Consider the following 22,776-nt stretch of genomic DNA (forward strand, 5'->3'; position numbering starts at 1 on the left):
ACAGGAAATTTGCGGGGAGAGAGACAGGAAGGGTTCGGCAAGTGACCTTAGGCGGGAATCGAACCCTGGTCGCCGGTGTAGAAGTCAAGTGCCTAGCCGATTTAGCCACGGCTGGGCTGAACTTACAACATTTCATGAATTAAGTGCCACCCAGATGTGTTTGTGTGTATGTGTGCGTTTGCGCGCGCGTGTGTGTGTGTGCATGCACTGCACACGTTTCTGGGAATTGGATATCACTTTAAACAGTTTGACACACTGTAGATAAACTGGCTATGGTTTGAAAGATGAGTTCTCCCTCCTCTATTGCCTGCAGTGAAAAAGAAAAAGAACTGGAACAAGCATGACACGGGACAGGGTGGTGACGTACGGGCCGTCCAGAACGGCAGCCAGGTGTTCATCAAGGAGCTCCGCAGCCGCACCTTCCCCAGGTACAGCACCCAAGCCTGTCCTACACACACACTATGGACATTTTCACACTTAAGCCTGGCTCAAACTACACAACTATCGGCCCGATTCTCGGCTGAAAACCCCCCCTTGCGACAATCGGTGGAACGTTGCCCCCCAGGACCATCGCAAGCGATTGTCGGGCAAGATTTTCCTTGTTGTAAGATGGAATTTTGCCAGCTCCAAGAGTCACTGATCGCAAATTGGAGAAATCAAACACTGTTTGGTATTTGCGACTGGAAATAGAACGTCGGGCATTGTCTCTGTGGTTGCGAGCAGGGATGAGATTGACAGTTGCGATTCTATTGTGCGGTGCAAACCGACGTCAAAATCGGGCACACAATCGGGAGTCGTGTAGTTTGAGCCTTGCTTTAGACCTCTTTAAGAACTCAGTCCTCTTTAAGTGGACCAAAACGTGAACCGACTCAATTCTGTTTTTGTTCATATTGTGAGTGTATTACAAAAAGAAACTGGCTGATCTTTCTGGTCATTTTATGGTGTGTCAGTCACATACGGCCCTAGAGCCCTCCTTTTGTAATTTCACCTCACAAGTGTAACTTGTCAGAATTCATAAGCGAACCATACTAAGACCACATCTATAAAGGTCTCAGCACGGTTCACTTCCAACGGGTCTGGTTACAGTTTGAAGCGTTCATATATGCTGAGAAAATGCTGAGTCACAGGTCTGATTTCACTTAAATGGGACCAGGTGTGAAAACCCTATATGCTTCAACTAGTCTAGTAGAGTAGGATTATGTCACACCTTGCCCAGGTATAGCACACAAGCCTGCCTTACACACACAATATGTTTCTACTAGTCTTGTAGATCAGGATGATACAGTATGTCTCACCCAAGCCTGCCTTATACACATGCACCACACCTCAACTAATCTAGTTCATTAGGATAATACAGCATGTCACACCTTACACCCAAACCTGCCTCACACACATGCACCACACCTCAAATAATGTTGTAGATTAGGATTATATGTCACACCTTCCCCAGGTATCACAGCAAATCCTGCCTTACACACTATACACATCAACTAGTCTAGTTGATTAGGATTATAGAGTATGTCACACCCAAGCCTGCCTGTTATACACATGCACCACACCTCAACTAATCTAGTTCATTAGGATTATACAGCATGCCACACACCTTCCCCAGGTATACACCCAAGCCTGCCTCACACACATGCACCACACCACAGATAGTGTAGATTAGGATTACATGTCACACTAGGTATCACAGCCAAGACTGCCTCACACACACTACACCGCGACTAGTCTAGTAGATTAGGATTAAACAGTATGTCACACCTTCCCCAGGCATAGCACCCGCACCTGCCTCACACACACACACCACACCTCAACTAGTTTTGTAGATTAGGATTATATGTCACACCCAAACCTGCCTTACACACATGCACCACACCTCAACTAGTTTACACTATAAAACACTGCAGCCAGTTAAATTTTAAAAAAGTAAGTTGCCCTGCTGTATGGAATTTGTAAGTTAGGTCAATTTGAGAAAGCCTCGAGTTGAGTTAAGTCTGGAGTCTCGAGCACACTACACTGTACACCTCAACTAGTAGATTATGTAGATGATTTTATGTTGTACATTCCCCAGCGTACTACACCCTGGCCTGATCTGGAGACACACACTACACCTCAACAAGTAGATTTTATGTTTATGTGTCGTACTGTGTCCACTACCCTAGCCTGCTCCAGACACATCCACGACAGCAGCTGTTTCCAACCTCCAACCTTAAGACACAGCCTCTGTTATAAATCAGCATTACCAGAATGGCAATGACCACATCTTAATGTATTACTAAAGCCCCCTTTGCATTGTCACAGTGGCATAGCAGTATGGTGGTACACTTTTAGAGTGACTATTACAATACGGTGTGTGTTAAGGGGCTACAGGACACATATTTTTATGTAAACTTGGTGGTGACAACCCCCATACCGTGCTGCATGAAATTACATGAAAGGCGTTCATGTCACAAATACTCAGATAAGTTCAGCCAATTTCAACATGCAGTTGTAATGCTCACATTACCCTGGACTTGTCAGTACCTGAGATTTTTTTTTACCAGCCTTTTCTGAGATCCTGGTCATTGTAATGGGGACGGGTGTTTGTTTACATTTCAAAAAATCATCTTGATTTATTCCCAATAACATCCAAAAGGTTATGCTACATCAGCAGACACATAGAAAACAGTAATACCTTTTGGGAAAATATTTGGATTAGCCTATGTTAAGAATTTTTAAAATGTAAACAAAATCTGCCCTCATTAGCTCAGATCTCGGAAAGGGCTGAGCCGAAAAATGCAGCATCACCGGGTACTGACAAGTCAAGGGTAGCATGAGCAATAGAGCAGCATATTGAAATTGGCAGAACGGATCCTTTCAAATAGATAATGTGTGTAATGTGAGCCTTGGATTTTGTTGTTTTGTCTCACGTATGAATTAAATTTGTTCTCATTTATTGAAACCCTGAATGATTAAACCCCTGAAAGTCAAGAGGGCTTCGTGATCCCCTTCATGACTTGGCTGCTTGGCCTACTCACACATTGCATGCTGCTGATTATGTCCTTGTCTGTAGGCTGCTTTGGATAGAAGGCTCTGGAAAATGTAATACAATATCACTGTTGCCGAGTCACATGCAGTACACCCCAACTGGTTTAGTGGTAGTGGAGTTTGAGATACTTTATTGGTCCCAAAGGAAGTGAAGGACATTTTGATATCACAATGTAACATTTGAACTGTAGGTTGTTATTATTATTATACTAATATATGATGATATGATTACTGTGTAGATTGTACCCTCCTCAGCTCAGACACATGCAGTAACAGTTTAATCTTTTTGGTCCAGCACGTGCGCACTCGTGTGGTGTGTGCACATTTCTCTCTCTCTCTCTCTCTCTCTCTCTCTCTCTCTCTCTCTCTCTCTCTCTCTCTCTCTCCCCCCCCCCCAGTTGCATTTTATATATATATACCCAGCTTGGTTGTATTGCAGAGATCAGAAGCCACATTTAAATAGTACATTATACGTATAACCTCTATGGAATATGTTAACCTTTTGAAAATTGAGATTCTGCAAGATTTTGAAAATACACACCATATCCATTTTCCAGTGTCAAATTCCTGACACCTTAATTTCCCTAGGGATTAATAAATGATACTCTACTCTATTCCCAAATTACCTATGTACAACTTTGGAGTTTCGTTGACTGTCACAAGAGGGCGCTCCAGCATAGCGTTAGGGGAAAACAGGTTAAACAGCCACCATTCACTTTATAAACACATTCCCCTGAAGCCAGAAGGCTCATCACTTTAGACGGAAAGTGCTGTGTGCAGCAGTGTCATAGAGGTGTCTCTGCATCAAAAGGACACTTAGGTACAGTACTGCTCATATGTTAACATACCCAATTAGAACGTTTTGTAGCCATTTTTCAGAGAAAATGAATAATAACACATATCGCGTATGGGTTTTGTTTGAATGAAGCCATTTTCTAAAACTGTGTTTAGTCTTTTGAAATAATAACAACAGGAACTATCCGAATAAGCTTCATCATAAGTTTACATACCCTGGTAATTAGGCCGGTACCATTCATACAACTTGACACTAATGGGTCTGAATGGCCATTACAGATAACCATTTTCACTGGTGATCTGTTTCCTTGTGGACAGTTTTGTCCGTCTGCATATTAGCACAGCGTTTCTTTGATCAATGCGATGCATGTGACAAATAAAAAAGTCATTGTATCATTGTTGTTTCGCCAGCCATGAAATAATAAAACAAAACAAAAAAGATTTTAAGTGTGCTGACCTCTCACTTCGAAACTACAGTCAGCCTTTGTCCTGCACCTTTTCCTGGGATGTGCACAATCTTCACCTTCAGTTGTATCTTCGTTGGCCATTGATGTGCAATGTGCTTGTTTGTTGTGTGTCAGTTCTGAGGATGTGGTGGTCAAAGTGGCGGGAAACCAGCTGACCATGGACTACCTGGAAGAGAAGGGCTTCAACGAGCCCATCCTGGTACTGAAGAAGGACGGTCTGGGGATGTCCATGCCTGCACCCACCTTCTACGTCAGTGACGTGGAAAACTATGTCGGTAAGAAAACCCAGCATTTTCTTTTTGTCGGAGCCCACTCTTTCTCTTTCTCTTTCTCTTCATCTCTCCCTCTTTTCATCTGTCATGTTATAACTAACTTTCTTGACTAAGCAAGTAGTAATAACTATTCTTTTAAAAATAAATGATTTATTCCACTTGTTCCATTTTCTAAATTATTGTTTTTTAAAAATCTACTCTGACGTTGACACTTACCTTACACCTGGAAAAATACACTATATTAATTTAGGAATAAAATGTGTGCTTTTATAGGGCCTGGCTTGACACCCTTTCCTCAGAATAATAATACCTATGTTTTCACCAGCCCTTCCATCTGTGGCTTGAATAGCTTTGGTGTAATAGCGTGTTAGAGCTTGTAGAGGGCAGCAGTTTAACATTTATTGAACGCCAAGATCACATGATGGCCTTTCCAGAGTTTCTTGTGAGTTTGCAATAAGGAGTGAGCACCGCAACCAGTGCTTTGGAAATATGTCACCAGTGTACCCACCACTGTCTCCTTCCGTATCAGAACAGTCCCTATGCAGTCTGCTTTGTCCTCTTACTGTAAGTGTGTGTGTGTATTGTGCCATCTGCACAGGCCAATATATTGTGTTGTTGTTGTTGCTGTTGTGTGTGTGTGTGTGCGTGCGTGCAAATGTTTGTGTGTGTGTGTGTGCGTGTGTTTCCGCGCGCCCTTGCAGTTTCTCTTAATTGTATTGTGCCGTTTGTCTGTGCAGGTCCAGATGTCCCGGTAGATGTGGTCGATGTCACCAAACAAACAAACAGCACGATGAAGCTGAAGGAGTTTGTGGATTACTACTATAGCACAAACAGGAAGAAAGTACTCAACGTCATCAACCTGGAGTTTTCAGATACTAGGTAATGCTGACACTTACACACCATGCAGTTTGTTTCCTCTCCCTTGTGTCAAAGGATTCAACCAGTCTCTCCACCAATTATAATATCGTAGCTATAGGTGTCACAGTAACCAAAATACTGTTGAACCGTGATAAAAAGATGCTGACAATGATAATTACCACTTGAAATGTAAAACATACTGTACTGTACACCGTGGTCCTTTCCAACCGCTCATCCTTTGTCTAACATCTAATGTCAATTTCTTCTTCATGAAATCAGAATGACGAGCGATTCATGTATTGTGCCTTTAAACAAGGGATTTTTGTCTTTAGTGGACACTCCTTTTTTGGAACTATTTCAGTTTGAATTGGACTATCGATGCTTTCTAACCATATTCAAGACAACTTTTAAAAATTTCTGCGATAAAACTGAGATACCGTGAAACCGTGTTAATTTTGGTTACAATAACTGTGAGGTTAAATTTTCATACCGTGACACACCTAATCGTAGCAGGATTTTATACTAAGCATCTGACTTTATTTATTTAGCTACGTCTCTCCCCATGAATGCACATATCAGCAATTGCCTTGTATAGTGGTGGTGCGGACCAAATAATTGAACTAGCATTGTGAAAACGCCCATATCAGACAGAATTCAAGAAAAGAATATGCCATATCTTTGCCCTAATTGTCCTTCCTCTCCTCCCGTCCAAAAGGATGGATACGATCGTGGAGAGCCCGGCAATCGTGCGAAAGCTGTCGTGGGTTGAGAACTACTGGCCGGACGACGCACTGCTGGGCAAGCCCAAGGTGACCAAGTACTGCCTGATCTGCGTCAAGGACAGCTACACCGACTTCCACATCGAGAACGGCGGCGCATCCGTCTGGTACCACGTGCTAAAGGTGATCTTTTGTCACGCTACATTAAGTTGACACTTTTGTGAAGTGAAAGTGAAAGCCCATTGGGAAACTCCAACTCCCATTGTCATTGTGACACAGCACTCCACAGCACACAAGTGAACACTGCACACAACGAAATTGCATTTATGCCTCACCCGTGCAAGGGAGCAGCCCTCAGTGGCGCCCCATGGGGAGCAGTGCGGTGGGACGGTACCATGCTCAGGGTACCTCAGTCATGGAGGAGGATGGGGGAGAGCACTGGTTGATTACTCCCCCCACCAACCTGGCGGGTCGGGAGTCGAACCGGCAATCTCTGGGATGCAAGTCTGACGCCCTAACCGCTCACCCATGACTGCCCATCACACAGTTACTATCACAGTACTACAGTACTAATTATCCAGTCACACTTTTCTGGAGAGAAAGGGAGAGAGGGAGAGAGAGAGGAGTACAGCTTCTCTTGGTGTATTGTAATTTAATAACGTAACTGGGCTAAGTCAACACTTTTATCCAGTGTTTTCACAGTTTCAGAAAGCAGATGTCCGAGTGGTGCAGCCACAGCTAATGTCACTATTTAGTTGGCACAATAAATAATTCTACAACAAGGTTCTTTTTTTAACCAAAACAATAATTTCATCCACACAAACACAATAGTGGCATTAGCTGTGGTTGCACCATGTGACTGTTAATACTTCAATGAGCCTTTGACTCAGGGTATTGGTATGACCGTGCCTGGAGCAATGTGGGATTAGATTACTCACTCAAACCCATTTCATGGGATTCGAACCTGCAACCTTATTATTCTGTGACCGACTCCCTCACCGCCAGGCCACGGAGTGTGTGTCTGGTACGATCTGCTAAAGGTGATCTAACGGAGGATGAGGAAATAATTAAGTAGTCGTAATGGACCAATTATTTTGTTCCTGCTTTTTCAGGGTTGAGGAATCGTGCCGTCTCTCCAGAGAGGTACTTGACTGACTTGAACTTAGAAATCTTGTGGGTTGATGCTTGTTAACGACTGACACACACACACACACGCACACACGCACACACACACACACACACACACACACACACACACACGCACACACGCACACACACACACACTTCACAGGCCTCTCTAAACGCAGAGCAGCTTTGATGTAAGACGGAGGTCGGAGTTGAAGGCCGCTGTTGGATTGATTTGTAAACACACTATTTCTATGTTTCTGCCTCTCCCTTTCTCTCTCCTGCTCTGTCTTTTTCTCTCTGTCTCTTTTCCTCCTCTCTCCCTCCCTCCCTCCTTCCCCTTTCTCTCTCTCTCTCTCTCTCTCTGTCTGTTTTCAGGGAGAGAAGATCTTCTTCCTCATCAAGCCCACCTCGGCCAACCTGTCGCTGTACGAGCGCTGGCGGTCCTCGTCCAATCACAGCGAGATGTTCTTCGCGGACCAGGTGGACAAGTGCTACAAGTGCACGCTCAAGCAGGGTCAAACTCTCTTCATTCCGTCAGGTGAGAGGCCAGTGGCATGAAAACAGCATCGACCGACAAAGTAGAGACGATTCATAGGGCTACTTTTCTGGAATCCATGCAACCTAGGGTGTACGCCCCTTTAGGAGACCAGCGGAGGTTGAGAATGAATGGAGTTCGCTAAGCACTATACTGAAGATGGCAGAAGCAATGGAGGGAGTTTGCTAAGCACGATAGATGGCAGTAGTGCACATTGCATGCAAGCCGCCACTAAACGCCACAGAAAAAGAGGGGAGAAGGAGAGGATCACAGCCCCTTAGGGGACCAGATTTGATCTCTCTCCTTTGCATTGTTGACGTGTGTTATGATTTATCTTGGTCTACCATATTGAATATCTGTGGCGAAAACACGCTGCTCCATTGTCTACTTATTTAGCAGCTGTGTTACACCTTACCGGAATAGTTGTTGGCCCTACTACAGATACCTCACAGATGGGCTTTGTTGAAATAAAATATTATTTTGTCTAGTTGTTCCACGAACATCACTTTAAGTTAAAATCCAACTGCTAGCCCTTAACTTTAGCCAAACATTGAAGTGAATAGTTTTCTCAAATATTTGTTTTACTTATACTATCAGAATCTGCATTTTCCTCCAGTCAGGTGCAACCACAGATAATTCCACCACTGTATTGAATATATGATCATATGAGATATGAGAAAAAATTACGAGATAAGCCGTGGTTGAACCACCTTGATGTTTGAGTCTGAAAATGTCAATGTCCCATGTCCAGTGTTCTAATTCAAAAGTGAGAACACAGTCTTAGCCAATGAGAAGACAGTTTGGAAGGTAGGAAATGAGATGTCTGAAGAAAGTGTGCCTAAGAGTGGTTAAAGTGGTAGCAATGGAAGTGATTACAGGATATTGATTTGACTCCCATGTGGGCGCCATCTTTGATTTTTAGCATTTGGGCTTACTGGGTCATTAGCGGTCTTGCAAACGTAAAAATGATAAGATTCCAGGGCTGAGATTCATGCTTCAGCAAACACACGACATTATAGCTGATGACATTACTACTTATTATGATGCAATGTGTGGATTTGCACACTTTCTGGAAAATGGGGCCTTGGCTGAATATACGTTTTGAATGAGTACATGAAACATTCAACTCTTGTAATAGATTACTTTACTGCATAGTGATTCTGTGTTTATAGTCTTGAAATGTACGTTTCCTTCCAACAGAGTATCCAATAAGGCATCAAGACATGGTGTATAAATACCACGCCAAATTTGACCAATTTCTACTCATCATGTCATTTTATGTTCATTTACAAGTTAAGATTTACTGCTGGGTTTGGTCTGAGAAGTATTTGTGCTTGTCTTGGTTATTGTGTCGTTAAAAGTGCAAAACATTGAATTGCTTTTCTGGGCGCAATTTAGCATTCTTTAGTTTAGCAACAGAAATGTGAAATGAATTGGTGTGTCATGTTACACGTTCTTTATGTGAAAATCTGGAATATCAATTAAAACCAAAGTGTGTTTTGTTTGTGCCAGGGTGGATCAATGCAATACTGACTCCTGTTGACTGCCTGTCCTTCTCCGGGCACTTTGTCCACAACCTGAGCGTGGAGATGCAGATGAGGTGAGTCAAATGGTCTTCTAGCACAGCACAGTACACTAACAGTACACATACACACACATTCTCTCTTTCTCTTTCTCTGTCTCTTTCTCTTTCTCTCTCCCTCTCTCTCTGTCTCTCTCTCCCTCTCTCTCTGGCTCTCTCTGAAACACACACGCACGCACGTCGCACACACAACCACCATGTCCTGACTTTTTATGATGTCCCTCTGAGACATGGAGCACTCAAGTCAATCAGTGCTTGCTTTCCCTGTACACTCCCAGTGCCTCGTTCAGTTCATCTTCACACAATTAAAAAAAAAAAAGTTGTCTCCAGTTTCTGCCTGCCTCCAGTGTAGCAAAACTATTTGGCTGAGATTTGTAGCTTACATTCTTGTCTTTTTCACGATTCAAAATGGCTTTTTTTTTGTTATTAGATCATTTATATGAAACCGTTTGTAGCCGTTAGCTTTCTGTGTTTATGGTCATTTTCCCCATCAGGGGGTATATAGACGAGAGAGTTTGGCATTTTCTTCGGCGTGTTTATCTGGCACCATGTATAATTTAAAGGCAAGCAAAGCTCTCGTTTTGCGGGGGGAACAGCCCTGTGCGCTTGGCAGTGGACGCAGTTTACATTCTTGCACGGGGCCTGGAGATCAGCACTGCAGCTACAGTCTTCTTCTCCCGCCCGCCTGCCTGCCTGCCCGACTGGCCGCCCGACCGCCTGGGCTCCAGTGTTGCCAGATGTGTCTGATCAAATCCCGCCCAAAAGGTTATCAAAAAATCGCCGAAATGCGCTAAATTCCGCCCAATTTCAGCAAATTGCATTGATTTCTACGGGCACGAAACCGCAGGGGAAAAAACGCCAAATGGACTATTTTTGCTGTTTTTACCCGCAGACGGCCATAACCAAGTAGCCCAATTGGGCGGGTAACCACCCAATCTGGCAACACTGCTGGTCTCGGCTTGGGACTTATGGGGAAAGAGCTTTGTGGCACTCAGAGTAAATATGTTTGAATTCTGCCAAAAGAAGGAAAAGTGGGGAAAAGGAATCTTATGGGCCTTGTTCTGTCAATTGTGGCTTGCCTCGTCAGTGGCACAGATCACTTTGTTTACAAACAGGGCTTCATTCATTTGTGTCTTGAAAAAAAAGAGCAGTACATGCACACCCACACACAGATGCATGCACACACACATACACGCACGCAAACACACGCACACACACACTTGTGAGCCCACTGTAAGCGTGTGTGTGTGTGTGTGTGTGTGTGTTTGTTTGTGTGTGTGTGTGTGTGTGTGTGTGTGTGTGTGTGTGTGTGTGTGTGTGTGTGTGTGTGTGTGTGTGTGTTTGGCAGGGCGTACGAGGTGGAGAGGAGGCTGAAAGTAGACAGTCTTACACCCTTTTCAAACTTTGAGACGGCCTGCTGGTATGTAGGACGACACTTGTTGGAGCGATTCAAAGGTGAGCTGCCACACACACACCACACCCTTGTTTTGCACCGACGTCCAGTTCTCTTAATAAGAACATTTTCTTTTCACACAGTCACACTCTCTGGGTCACACTCTCTGGAGCCATGACTGATTCTGTTAGCACGGTTAAATTAATGCACTACATTACATTAGACTTGTCTGATGCTTTTATCCAAAACAAAATAAGGTTATTTAGGTAGGTACATGGTAATGGTTGCATATACAGTCGTCCCTGGAGCAATGTGAGATTTGGTGCCTTTCTTAAGGGCACTTTTGACTTGGACTACAAAGATTTCAATGATTAAGTAAAAGTCTGGAAACTGAAACAAAAGTTTTTTCAAAGCACACATTATGATATGAGATTAGAACCTGCAACCTTCCGATTGGTCCCAGGACCAATTTCATAACCCATTAGGCCGCGGCTGCCTCTTGGCTTCCAGCGAGGTTCTTCTGCACAGATAAGCTGCAATCTCGTAATGAATAGATTACAGCCCCTCTGGTATTGTGAGGAAGAAGATGAGCAGGCTTTTCCTGAGACGATCGTGCTCCTCGGCCGCATCCGTTCATTTGTCACACGTCTAACATGGGATTTGTACGTAGCAATCTGGAAAGGGGGGAAAAGTATGAGTTTTTGGGTTTCAGTTCAAATACCTCACTTTCTGTGTCTCTCTCTCTCCTTCTTGCTTTCTCTCCCTCCCTCCCTATCTCTCTCTCTCTCTCTCTCTCTCTCTCTCTCTCTCTCCCTCCCTCTCTCTCTTTCTCTCTCTCTCTTGCTCTCTCATTGCTGGCCAAGGTCTGCCACGCAGATGAGCAGCTGGATGCCTCAATATTGTTTCAGTCATTAGATGGGTGCATCGGCAAGTTCACAGATGATTAGCTTCAAAAGGCCGGGCCCATGCAAAATCACTTGCTCCATTACAAGGGCCCGTGTTTAAACTCGCTTCATCTGGCCACAGACTATCTGTTTATATTTCCACTCCTTTTGTTGCCGCATTTTGCCAGATTCCAATTGCGCTCGATACATACACAAATGCGCGCACAGACACACACACACACATACACACACACACACACACACACAACACTCAAGCAACAGTTGAGCCATTCTCTCTTTCTCTCTCTCTCTCTCTCTCTCTCTCTCTCTCTCTCTCTCTCTCTCTCTCTCTCTCTCTTTCTTTCTCTCTCTCTCTCGTGCTCTCCTGGGTAGTATTTGTAACTCTTCAGGGAAACCATTGAGCAGGGTTATTTATTGTGGGCGTGTGTGTGTGTGTGTGTGTTCATGTGTGTCTGTAAATGTGTGTATTTATATGTGTTTATGTGTGTCTGCAAATGCGTGTGTTTTTGTCTTTTTATGTGATCTTTTCTGTGTGTGTCTGTGTGCGTGCGTGCGTGCGTGTGTGCGTGTGCACGCCTCTCTGTACAGGTAGACGTGTTGGCTTGCGGCCCAAGAGCTGTGCTGGCTCTGAGCCATGTACCCACTTACCTTTCATTTATTCTTCCTTCTGCTGTCTCTCCCCCCCACACTTTGTTTCACTTTCCCTCCTCTTTGTCTGTCTTTTATTCTGCCTTCTTCAGTTCAGACGGCCTTCATGTTATTAATTTAACTGTTGTGTGTGTGGGTTGCATTTCCTGCCGTGGGTGTGTGTGTCCAGTCTAGTGCAATCAACGTTTAGGCACGCTTTTACAGGCCGTGATCGTTTCTTATTTTGACTTTTTAACGTTTTTCCCCCCTCTGTCTCTGCCTCTTTTTTTTCAAAACAAGTGAAATGAATTTAGTGGCCTAATTAGATGACACAATGACTGTCTTTCCATATTTATCAGCAAATGACGGGGTTCCAGCTGTCACGATTTTTCTGATTTTACAAATGGTGGTCATGGTACACCCCAGAAATCGTTCCGCTGACGTCATGTCATATATGCGTGCCGTTATGGATAGGTTTGTGGGAGATTAGCGGACCCGTGCCAGAATGGAAAGAGAACACTCTTATAACTTGAAACAAAAAAAGCTTAGCTCAGCTTGTCCAACAAAGAAGAACCGCCTGAAAGAGTGCCTTTGATGAATCGCTCATTGTTAGAACACTAGACTGTCCGATAATTGAACGTTTTCTGTTCGATCTGACCCGTTTTTTCTCCAGTGAAATGCCATTGGTCGGTTGTAAATAAAAACTTGTTTTTTAAAAATATTTTCCCTCTGTATTTTGTGCTGAAAGGCAGATAGTTATACAGTTTACATTTGAAGAGTTCAGATGCAAAACTCCCTAACTCTCTCATTTCTGAAGACCTGCACTTCTATATTTTTTGAGAACCCCGTTGTTGGTTTGGTTTACATTCATGTACTCGATAATACATATAAATAGTTCTATTACATAAATAAATTAAAAAATATGCAATTTTGATAGCTTTGTATTAAATAAAAATGAATCAAGATTATTTTCTGAAAAGACACTTAGGGGGTTTTGCATCTGAACTCTTCATTTATTTCCAAACTGCAATGTGTTTTTAAAAAAAAGTTTTTTGAAAGCACAGACTGGTGAGTTTTTATTTAATTTGGAAACAGCATTAATGAAGCTATAACGAGTTCAGAAATAGCACCTTATGTCACTAAAAAGTTTTTTACTGAGTATGTGTTCCATGTGTCTACAGTACTTGGTCCTTAGTCTCAGTAGACTAACACATTGGGCCATTTGGTTTCTCCTCAACAAAAGTGTGTGTTGGTGGTGTTGGTGATGTGTGGAACTGGAAGGGTCGGGTAATGTTAAACGCTTTTAAAAGGTTGATGTCATTACTTCTGCTCCTCATTTGGCAGGTTTACATAAGACAAATAAGCAGCCAGCTCCCTACTTGGTACACGGTGCCAAAATCATCAACGGAGCCTTCAGGTCGTGGACTAGAAAACAGGTAACCTCACTGTTGCTGTCGGGAGGGGAGGGGGGAGACTAAAGTGGAAAAACATATCCTTCATTAGCGGGTGCGTGGGTGTAGGTATATGTGTCTCTGCGTGTCTGTTAGCACGGTTGATTGACAGTTGCCCCTGGTGATTGCGTTGCAGGCCCTCCTGGAGCACGAGGATGAACTTCCAGAGAACATGAAGCCAACACAGCTCATTAAAGACCTTGCCAAAGAGATTCGGATTTGTGAGGTGAGAAGCACCTCGCTTGCTCGCAGGACTTACTCAAGGTTTCCCTTGCACTCTTGGCCAGAGTCAACCACCGCACCGTTCTTGCAGCTCTGGCCCTCCGACTGAACCAACATTTGCACAAGACTGAGAGCCGGCTATTATGGCTCTTTTTACCAGTTGATAGTACAACTTAGTCTCCTTAATTTGTTAATATGATGTGTCCTGAAAAATGGTATTGTAATACAAAAGGTGATAGACAGAGATGAAGAGGGTTATAGATATCTTGTGTTCGACACCAGATGAATCTTTAAAAAAAAGTTAATTTCGTTCCTCCTTCCTTTCTTTCTTTCTTTCTTTCTTTCTTTTTTTCTCCCCATCCATCCATCCTCCTCCCAGAATGCAACTAAAGCCATAAAGTCGGAGCCCAGCAACACCAAGCTTCCGGCCGAGGAGCCCCCCTCAGCGCTCGCGGAGCAAGAGGACCCTGCGTCCCCTGCCGCCACTCCTCCGCGGGACAAGCCGGCCAGAAAGAAGGCCACCAAGCCTCCCAAGCCACCCAAGATGCCCAAGGCACCCAAACCACCCAAGGTGCCCAAGGTCAAGGAGGGTGGGAAGAAGAAAGGGAAGAAGGCCAAAGATGGCGGCATCCCTCCCAAACCCTCCAGTCTGGCGGCACTCGAGTCCCACGCCAAGGACATCCTCAGCAAGATGGACCAGCCCAAGAAAGGAAAGGTGAGCTGTGGTCCAAATTCAAAGGCTAGCGGTTTTCGCATTATGCTCAATCTCGTTGTACCATTGGTTATGGTTTTATTACAAATAGTGGTGGGTATCATCAAATATCTGTTAAGCTCTGAAAAGTGTTGACAGTGACCCTAAAAAAACACACATCAGTAGATACACTACATTTACTCACTGGGGAGTTTAGGCTAATATACAACAGTGCTGGAGAGCTGTATTTCTGATCCCGTATGTCTCTGTAATTATTGTCTCAGGCTGCAAAGAGTGTAATGAGTCCGGTGGAGAGGGAACCAAACAAGCAGAACGATGTGGAGAAGTTTGAAATACGAGAACACAACAAGAAACAAACCGAGGCCAAGTGGAAATACAAGGTAAGGGGCTAGCATTTAGCATTAGCCATGGCTTTAACACGGCTATTAACTGACAATCGTGATGAAGACCCTAACCAGGCCAAAGGCGTAATGACAGTTTAATGTTGAAATAGATTAGAGATAGATTGCCCCTTTGAACGCTGTTGCAAATAGTATCAATCCAGTGGGAGTCACTTGAAACGCACGCACGCACAAAATGAAGAAAAACGTGGCACGGGGGGAGAATACTGGGAGAATTGTCCTAAAGTGATTAACACATTTGAGATCAAAGCAATCAGCAAAAATAACTGTGTGGCTCAGTCAATATTTTTGCCTGAAGTTCATCAAAGCTGCCTCAGTCCCCTTCGCCTACTTGGTTTTCCCTAATGCTGTTAGACTATGTCATAACCATGGCACGCACCATAAGTATTTACATCTGCCTGATTTTTTTAGTCTTAGAACCGAAGAAATAAGCATGTTGTGTCATTACTGCTGGATAGCATAGAACGGCCTGCATAGGGAAAGCTTAATTTCGGTGAACGGAAGACATTAGAGGGCTTTAGTTTCACGGAAAACTCAATGCCAAGCGGCCCTGGAATGTTTGTAGTCACTCCAAGGATACTGATCCAAGTGCTCCCTTTGCTGCTCCCCAAACATTTGCAGATGGAGCCCGGGAATCTCGGTTCAATGTTCACCAAGGTCATACGTACGCCGCTACATCTTTGCTCTCTTTTACTCTTGATCGCGGTGGACACTGCCAAAGAGGCCCATACGGCTCAAAACCCCCATGTAGTGCGAAAAGTGGATCGAGGTGTTTAGGACACATACATCCCTGAACCAATTACACGTTGTCGGTTTCGGAACTAAAGTGGTTTAACATAAAGTGGTTAACAGCGGCCGTGACAAAAAAGCAAAGTGTGCATCAAAACTGACGTGTACAAATGCACTATTCTTTGTGGTACTTTAACGTGTCCATTACTAGAGAAAAGTGCAATGTAAAGCTGTATTTTATCATCTCTGTCATGTCTTGCTGTTTATCATTTAAAATGGCGATCGCAACATGAGTTATGTTAGGCCTGCTTTTTATTGCTCTGTACAGCTCACTGGCAAGGAGGCTTGATTTGATCTCATTATAACTGATTGCGATTGAGGATGTATTGAGAGTTGGAATTCGTCTGCCTCATTGATTTCCCATTACTCATTGCTCACTGCCCTGCTGCCTGTTTCTTTTTTTTCTCTTTCCATTTCTTTTTATGTTACAGAACAGTAAGCCAGACTCCCTATTGAAAATGGAAGAAGAGCACAAGTTTGAAAAGTCGTCACTACACAAAGACAGGTTCAGCTTTTCGATGTCCAACAAGAAACTCTTGGGGTGGGTGGATGTACTTTGAAAATGCTTGACAAATATTTACGATGTGTATCTGATGAGTTGTAATGATTTACTGCTAATGCATATGAAACAGAAACAGCATAACACATTCCCTAAAACTGAACTCTTTTCCTTTTGCAAATAGCTCAAAGACGCTGAAGCCACAGACAAACTCCAGCGTGTTCGGATCGTTACAAAACCTGAAGGACGATAACAAAAATAAGCCCGTCAGAGACGAGTACGAGTACGTCTCGGATGAGGGAGAGCTCAAGATCGACGAGTTCCCCATTAGGAGGAAAAAGAATGCTGTGAAGAGGGATTTGTCATGTAAGTAACCTCCCGCTAAAGAGGCACTAGGCATATCCCCAGCCAAGAGCTGACACTTGAGAAATGACACTGTCACCAACTTGTCAGCGCTGTTCAATGGATTGGTTGAGAGGACAGAGATACGGAGCTAATTTGGATTGCCACTTTTGAAAAAGGCAGCTTGACGCGTCAGACAGAGCCAGTCACATCTGTACTTGGTAGATTAAAAATAGATAAAACGGGTCAGATGTAATACATGATGCATGGTCAATAAAAATGGTCACAGAGAATCTCTCTCTTTTTTTAATCTTTTGGCAGTTTTATCAAACATCAAAGAACCCTTACAGCCTTCCAAAAAGCCAAAGCTGCAGCCCTCGGTCCTGAAGGTAAGTTAAACGCTTTGTTAAGTTACTGCAATGTCACTGAGGTCCTTCCAAGCCCAAAGCAAAGCCATTCTCAATTTGAACTGCTCACGTTCATAAGCCACATCACTTGGATCGCAGGCCAGCATTTAGGCCTGGTGGTGTGCATGGAAAGGCTGATAAATGATCAATTCCATGAAACACGCTACACACACACACACATACGCACACACGCACACACAGCACAGCACATACAAAGCACAGCACAATGGGCCGATCTGGTCCTCGGGCATCGCTAATGAGTTCCTGATGGATGCATTTAAAAGCCCCAGTCACAAACACCAGCGGGGATCGAATTCGCGGGCAATCCGTTGCATTCCCCTTCCCTTAGCTGGGGAGTCTTACAACAGCCGGGCCAGGCGTAATTATCCCATAATGTTCGCGCTTAGAAAAACACACAGCATGGATCAAAGGCAGAGAAGACTGCCAGTGCTGAGCCAGACAGCACCGCAAGGGCCTGATGAAGGGAACATCTGCGGCGTGAATCAAGTGAGAGTGAGAAAAGTGACCACACCAGATGCCCTCCCTCCCTTTTGTGTTTGTTTTGAGTGGATGATGATGGTCGGCCTGAAATGAAGTCCTGAACATGACCTTGGCTTTTGGTGTTAAAGAACCACCACCATCCTCAAACCCCATTCCTCATCTGCTCTTAACCACCTCGCTTCAACCAGCCTTAAACTCATTTCAGGTCATTACGCTTAGCAGTAAACTTTGACACGTTTCCAGAAATGGACTTTTGAGGTGGCTTTGCTTTTTTCTTTTCAGTTATTTAGTGGTGAAAAACATAGCTTGTCTATTGTAAACTCCTCGCTTCGAGGAGAAATGGACTTTTGAGGTGGCTTTTTCTTTTCAGTTATTTAGTGGTGAAAAACATAGCTTGTCTATTGTAAACTCCTCGATTCGAGGAGCTAAGATTGGAAATCTGGAGTCTTTGAAGGGCTAAGTTGATCATCTTTTCTATGCCGCTGATGACTTTTATATCAATTCAGTAATTCCTTTCTGTCCATTTAGAACGGTGACTCATCAGACGAGGAGTCGCTTCACATAGATACGGACGCCAAGCCCGAGGTCAAAGGGCGTAACTCCAAGGTCAAGAAGAAGGGCGGCAACGCAGCCGGCATCCTGGACCTGCTGCAGGCCAGCAAGCAAGTGGGCGGCATCGACTACAGCGCCAACAGGTAGAGTGACCTCGCCTCCTCAGCCACACTGTTCGTCTTTCTTTATTATTGCACATTACCAGTGCTTTAAGTGGCATAAACTACTGTAAGTGGTGGTACTCATCTAAAAATAAAAAAGTTGAAATGCAGTATTATATACGGGTATACCAGGGCTATATAAAAAAAAAATCATCACCAGCCAAAATGGCTAGGAGATGTTAATCTTACGAGCAAAACACACTCTCTAAGTTGATCTTTTCTACCAGCCAAACAGAAATTTCACCAGCATTTGGCTATTTGGTTTGTGTTAATGTAGAGCCCTGTGGTATACTGTAAAAAGACCTGGTACTCTAGAGGCTAAAATTGAGAAGTGCCGGCAGTGGCGGAACAATTGCACACAGGGCCCCAGGGCAAGACACTTATAGGGCCCCCTATACAGCTTGCCGAGCTCATAATAGGGCCCCCACCACCAATACGGGAGGGCCCTGGCCCCAGGGGCAAATGCCCCACTTGCCCCTCCCCTATAGCTCCTGCCCTGAGTGCCGGTACTCTGTCTGTACCAGTGTGTACCCGCCCACTTAAAGCACTGCACACTACCATCGTCCAATATCGAAGCAGACATTAGACATCCATACCATAGCTTCAGAGAAGGGCAAGCATTAACTTGCATGGCCATAAGTTCTTTGTGCAGAAAAAACCCCACTGCATTCCAGGTCCAAGTATTCTTCCTCTTGAAAGGCTCAGTCATAGTAAGGCGTTAATGTCACCGTACCACATCAACATGACAACCCACTAGGACCAACCTTTTCAAACCATGTTAAATTCGTCGTGATTCATGCGTTTGGATTTCATAAAGGTCAGCTACTTAAACATAGTTAACATAGTAAGTGGGAGGGGATTAAGTACGAAGTAGATCCACAGCATCCCTTAAAACAATCAACAGTACAACCTCCAGCGCTCCGGTGGCCTAAATGTAATGTGCCGTTACACAAGGTTTAGAGGCTCGAGTTTATATACTGATGAATTTTTACCTGGCTGAGTAACTGTGGAACCAAAACATAGCATTTGTCCTGGCGTAATTATTTTTTTCATGTGGGCACAGCCATAAACAGTACCATGTGGAGTTATTTATGCAACTGTCTATAGAGAATCAACCGCTGGACGAGGTAATAGTTTACACAGATCCTGTCAGCAGTTTACATACATAGCCAGCGCTCGTTTGATCCTCCTCCACGATTAATTTGTCAAACGCAGGTTTGCCTTAAGCCATTCCTCTTCATTGCGCTGTTTGCTGTTTTGGTCAGTTTTTTGATGGTCTACTTCCACTGCGCTGAAAGCAGCAAATTAGCAACAACGTTAGAAAAGTGCAGGGAAAACACTGCTAAAATATGTTAATTTCTCAAATTATTTTTTCGTGCGTTTTTTGAGACTGACATATGACGCTCGAATTGCGGGGGAAAAGGAAATGACTCTGGGCAATTATAACCACATTAAGCATTCGCTTTTCTCATTGTTCCAGCTCACTGGTTAATGACTTAATAGGTGGTAATCTGGACAAGCTAAATCCGCGGTTCCCTCTCTGGAGGCAGATGTTGAATGCTACCTCTCTCCAGGTCACTTCATAATACACAATGGCCCGAGAAGTTGAGCGAGCCCCAATTATTCTTCATAAGGCCAAATGTAAACAGAATTCAGAGTTATCATAACATGCTCGCCAGTTATGTCACCATATCCAAGTAATAGACTCTCATAAATTGGTGCAGCTTCAACCTGTTAGGGAAATGGTCATTTCCCAGTCGTACATTAGTCTACTGTGCTGTGAGTGCCGATGTCAGCCGATGATTTAAGTTTTAAAATCAGTGTGGAATAGCTAATGTTGTAGAACAGTACTTGTATTTGGCAAGGTAAGTCTGTTCCTGCGTGTATGTTAACATATACGAGGCAAGTAGTACTGCTGTAGACTTGACAAGCGTTAAAATACTCTTCAATATGATTTAACGCTCATAGTGAATGTTGACTGTTGAGAGTAATAGCTCGGTGTCATACCATGCTTCCGATCAGGCAAAAGACTGGAACAGTACAGTAAAGCAGACGTCAAATCAGACAAAAGACTGTGGCATACTTTTTTTCAATAAATCTCACATATTCCAATAACCATTTATTGTCTCTATTAATCAGGAGCTGTTTCTAAGCCGTCCGTTTGGTTTTGTGCAGCATGAGCCATTATAAGCTCTGATGGCGGCCCTCGTAATCCCCCACGGCCTGCACAGCTGTCATAGATATCCCCGTCAAAAGCCACTTCATAGCGTGAGGTCACTCCAACGGGGCTCCGTCATGGCTGCTCATGACATCGTCCTAATGTCATCCTGATGGCACGCATGGTCTGACTAGAGTCAATATTTGTGTCTTAATGCGGGTCAGATTTGAGCTATTAGCCAGGCGGGCGTCGTTTGCTGGTTTGTCTGTTTCGGGACTGATAATGTCATCTGTTGAGAATTCCCTGCTGAGTCCCTGTAGAATACTGTGGCTGCCGATGGCCAGGCAGGCGCACAGCACGGGGATCCAGATGCAGAGGAGCTGTGGCTGCTGCCATCTGGGTCTTGCCCTCGCCCGCTCGCTCGCTCGCTTGTTAGCTCGCCCGCCCGCTCGCTCGCTCTGTGGCTTTCGTTTCACTGTCAAGTCTTTCTCTCTTTGCTGACAGCACTGCTACGGCTGCTGCTGTTGCTGCTGCTGTGTCCCCTTTCTTTGGCCCTAGATATTCAGCTTTTCAACCCCGACCCCAAATCCCCAACCCATCCGCGTGCTTTACTTTAAACCCCTTCCCCTGCTGCTGCTCTCTGCTTTGCTGTGCTGTGTGCACTCTGATGCTTCTCCCACTTACTCAAAAGTAAGAACGCTAGAAAGAACAAAACAAATAGCAATCAACTACTACAATCAACACAAACAAAACACTCGATGATCTATCCGTTCCATTCGTCACTGACACTTTGGGAGTAATGTTACTGTGTGTTGTGTATTTCTTATTGATGGACTTACAGTCAGCCACCTGCATCCCCCAGCACACAGGAAGCCATTCAGGGCATGTTGTCCATGGCTAACCTGCCATCCTCAGTCTCCTGCCTGACGCCCTCCTGGAGCAATAGCCAGTCCAAGAGCAACTCGCATGGAGGACAAGGGTCCAAGAAGGCTAGCGCTGCCGGAGGCGGCGGCAGCGGCGGCGGCGGTGGTAGCAACAGCAACAACAACAGCAAGAAACAGAGCAAGCGGCCACCCAAGAAGAGCCGCAAGAGCAGCAGCGTGGACAGCGACACGTTCGACGACGACCAGGACCACCTGGAAGCGTGCTTCAAGGACTCCGACTACGGTAAGGGCACCTCGCCTCTTTTGTCCACAAATGAGTTTATGTTTACGTGTTTACGTTGCGAAGAGGAGCACAGTTACCCGATGGGTCTCAAACGTGGGCCTATTAGGGTACAAAAGGTGGAATTCTGACCGCTAAATCAAAGAGCTTGTTAGCGTGACAGTCGTAGCACACACACAACCCTTGTGATGGTCACACCATCACATGTAGTAGGTCCAATTTTTGTTTTCATTTTCTTTCCCACAAGTAATAACAACACTAATTGGGGCAAAGTAAGTAACACAGGCGTTCAGCTGTACTGGTCAAATCCAGTGGTTCAATGTCTTAGTGCGGGCAGTAGTGTGTTGCTGTTAGATATGCCTGTCTGTCTCTTTTTTGGTGTCCATGTGAGTGTGTGCTGCAAAATCCAGTAAGTGTCGTATGGGAACAATACATTTTATGTTAGGCTTACTCTAGTGAGCATATTTCAATAAGGGATCTTAGCAGATTATGCTAGGGGATAGGGATGCAAATTATCGATTAATTCGTTAATCATTACTTGATAGTGTTATCGATCGACTTTCGATTAATTGATAAGCGGCGTTTTTTCACCTGAATTTCATAGGGCCTTTTAAAATATCAGCTAAATAGTTAAAAAAGTATATATGTTAAATTATATTATGAGAATTATATTATGATCATTAAGCCCCTATTGTATTTTATTGTATGATGTTATATTATATTATTATAATATAATTATAATTATGCATTAGGAAAAGAAAGCTGTTTTCTATGGCATCTCCACACCACCTTTGGGGAGGCATTGCTTTCACCCAGGAGTGAACTAGTAGCCCCACGCCCCCCTCTGTCGCCTTGCCTATATGACAGACAACGTTGAGTGAAACGTGATCAGATGGATCAGACTCAGGACTTGTCTGCATGTGTCAGCCAACCACAAGCATTTTAATTTAATACGCTTCAAAATAAAGAAATGCTATATTTTGGGTAGTGTGTTGTCCATAATGGATAGTAATCAACAAAGTTTGTTTCTGAACAAAAAAGTATTTCCTGTGTCTGTAAGGAGAGCCGATAAGCTAACAGGCTCCATTGACAATGAATGGAGCTAT

At 44.1% G+C, this 22,776-nt stretch overlaps 1 protein-coding gene across 2 annotated transcripts in view; it reads left to right on the forward strand.

The window, feature by feature from the left end:
* phf2 (PHD finger protein 2) overlaps window positions 1–22,776 on the forward strand; it is a 39,031-nt gene that overhangs the window by 9,557 nt on the left and 6,698 nt on the right. The window contains exons 3-18 of one of the 2 annotated variants that reach the window (XM_063215777.1): window positions 314–428; window positions 4,407–4,567; window positions 5,302–5,443; window positions 6,138–6,324; window positions 7,645–7,807; window positions 9,317–9,404; window positions 10,735–10,841; window positions 13,656–13,747; window positions 13,899–13,988; window positions 14,364–14,699; window positions 14,960–15,076; window positions 16,318–16,427; window positions 16,570–16,751; window positions 17,049–17,116; window positions 18,164–18,330; window positions 21,348–21,673. In XM_063215777.1, the coding sequence (XP_063071847.1) occupies window positions 314–428; window positions 4,407–4,567; window positions 5,302–5,443; window positions 6,138–6,324; window positions 7,645–7,807; window positions 9,317–9,404; window positions 10,735–10,841; window positions 13,656–13,747; window positions 13,899–13,988; window positions 14,364–14,699; window positions 14,960–15,076; window positions 16,318–16,427; window positions 16,570–16,751; window positions 17,049–17,116; window positions 18,164–18,330; window positions 21,348–21,673 (2,451 nt within the window). The remainder of the gene's footprint in view (window positions 1–313; window positions 429–4,406; window positions 4,568–5,301; window positions 5,444–6,137; window positions 6,325–7,644; window positions 7,808–9,316; window positions 9,405–10,734; window positions 10,842–13,655; window positions 13,748–13,898; window positions 13,989–14,363; window positions 14,700–14,959; window positions 15,077–16,317; window positions 16,428–16,569; window positions 16,752–17,048; window positions 17,117–18,163; window positions 18,331–21,347; window positions 21,674–22,776) is intronic. The other variant, XM_063215778.1, reaches the window with a different exon arrangement.

The sequence above is a fragment of the Engraulis encrasicolus genome, chromosome 14 (assembly GCF_034702125.1).
Source record: "Engraulis encrasicolus isolate BLACKSEA-1 chromosome 14, IST_EnEncr_1.0, whole genome shotgun sequence".
In the NCBI taxonomy this organism is placed as follows: domain Eukaryota; kingdom Metazoa; phylum Chordata; class Actinopteri; order Clupeiformes; family Engraulidae; genus Engraulis; species Engraulis encrasicolus.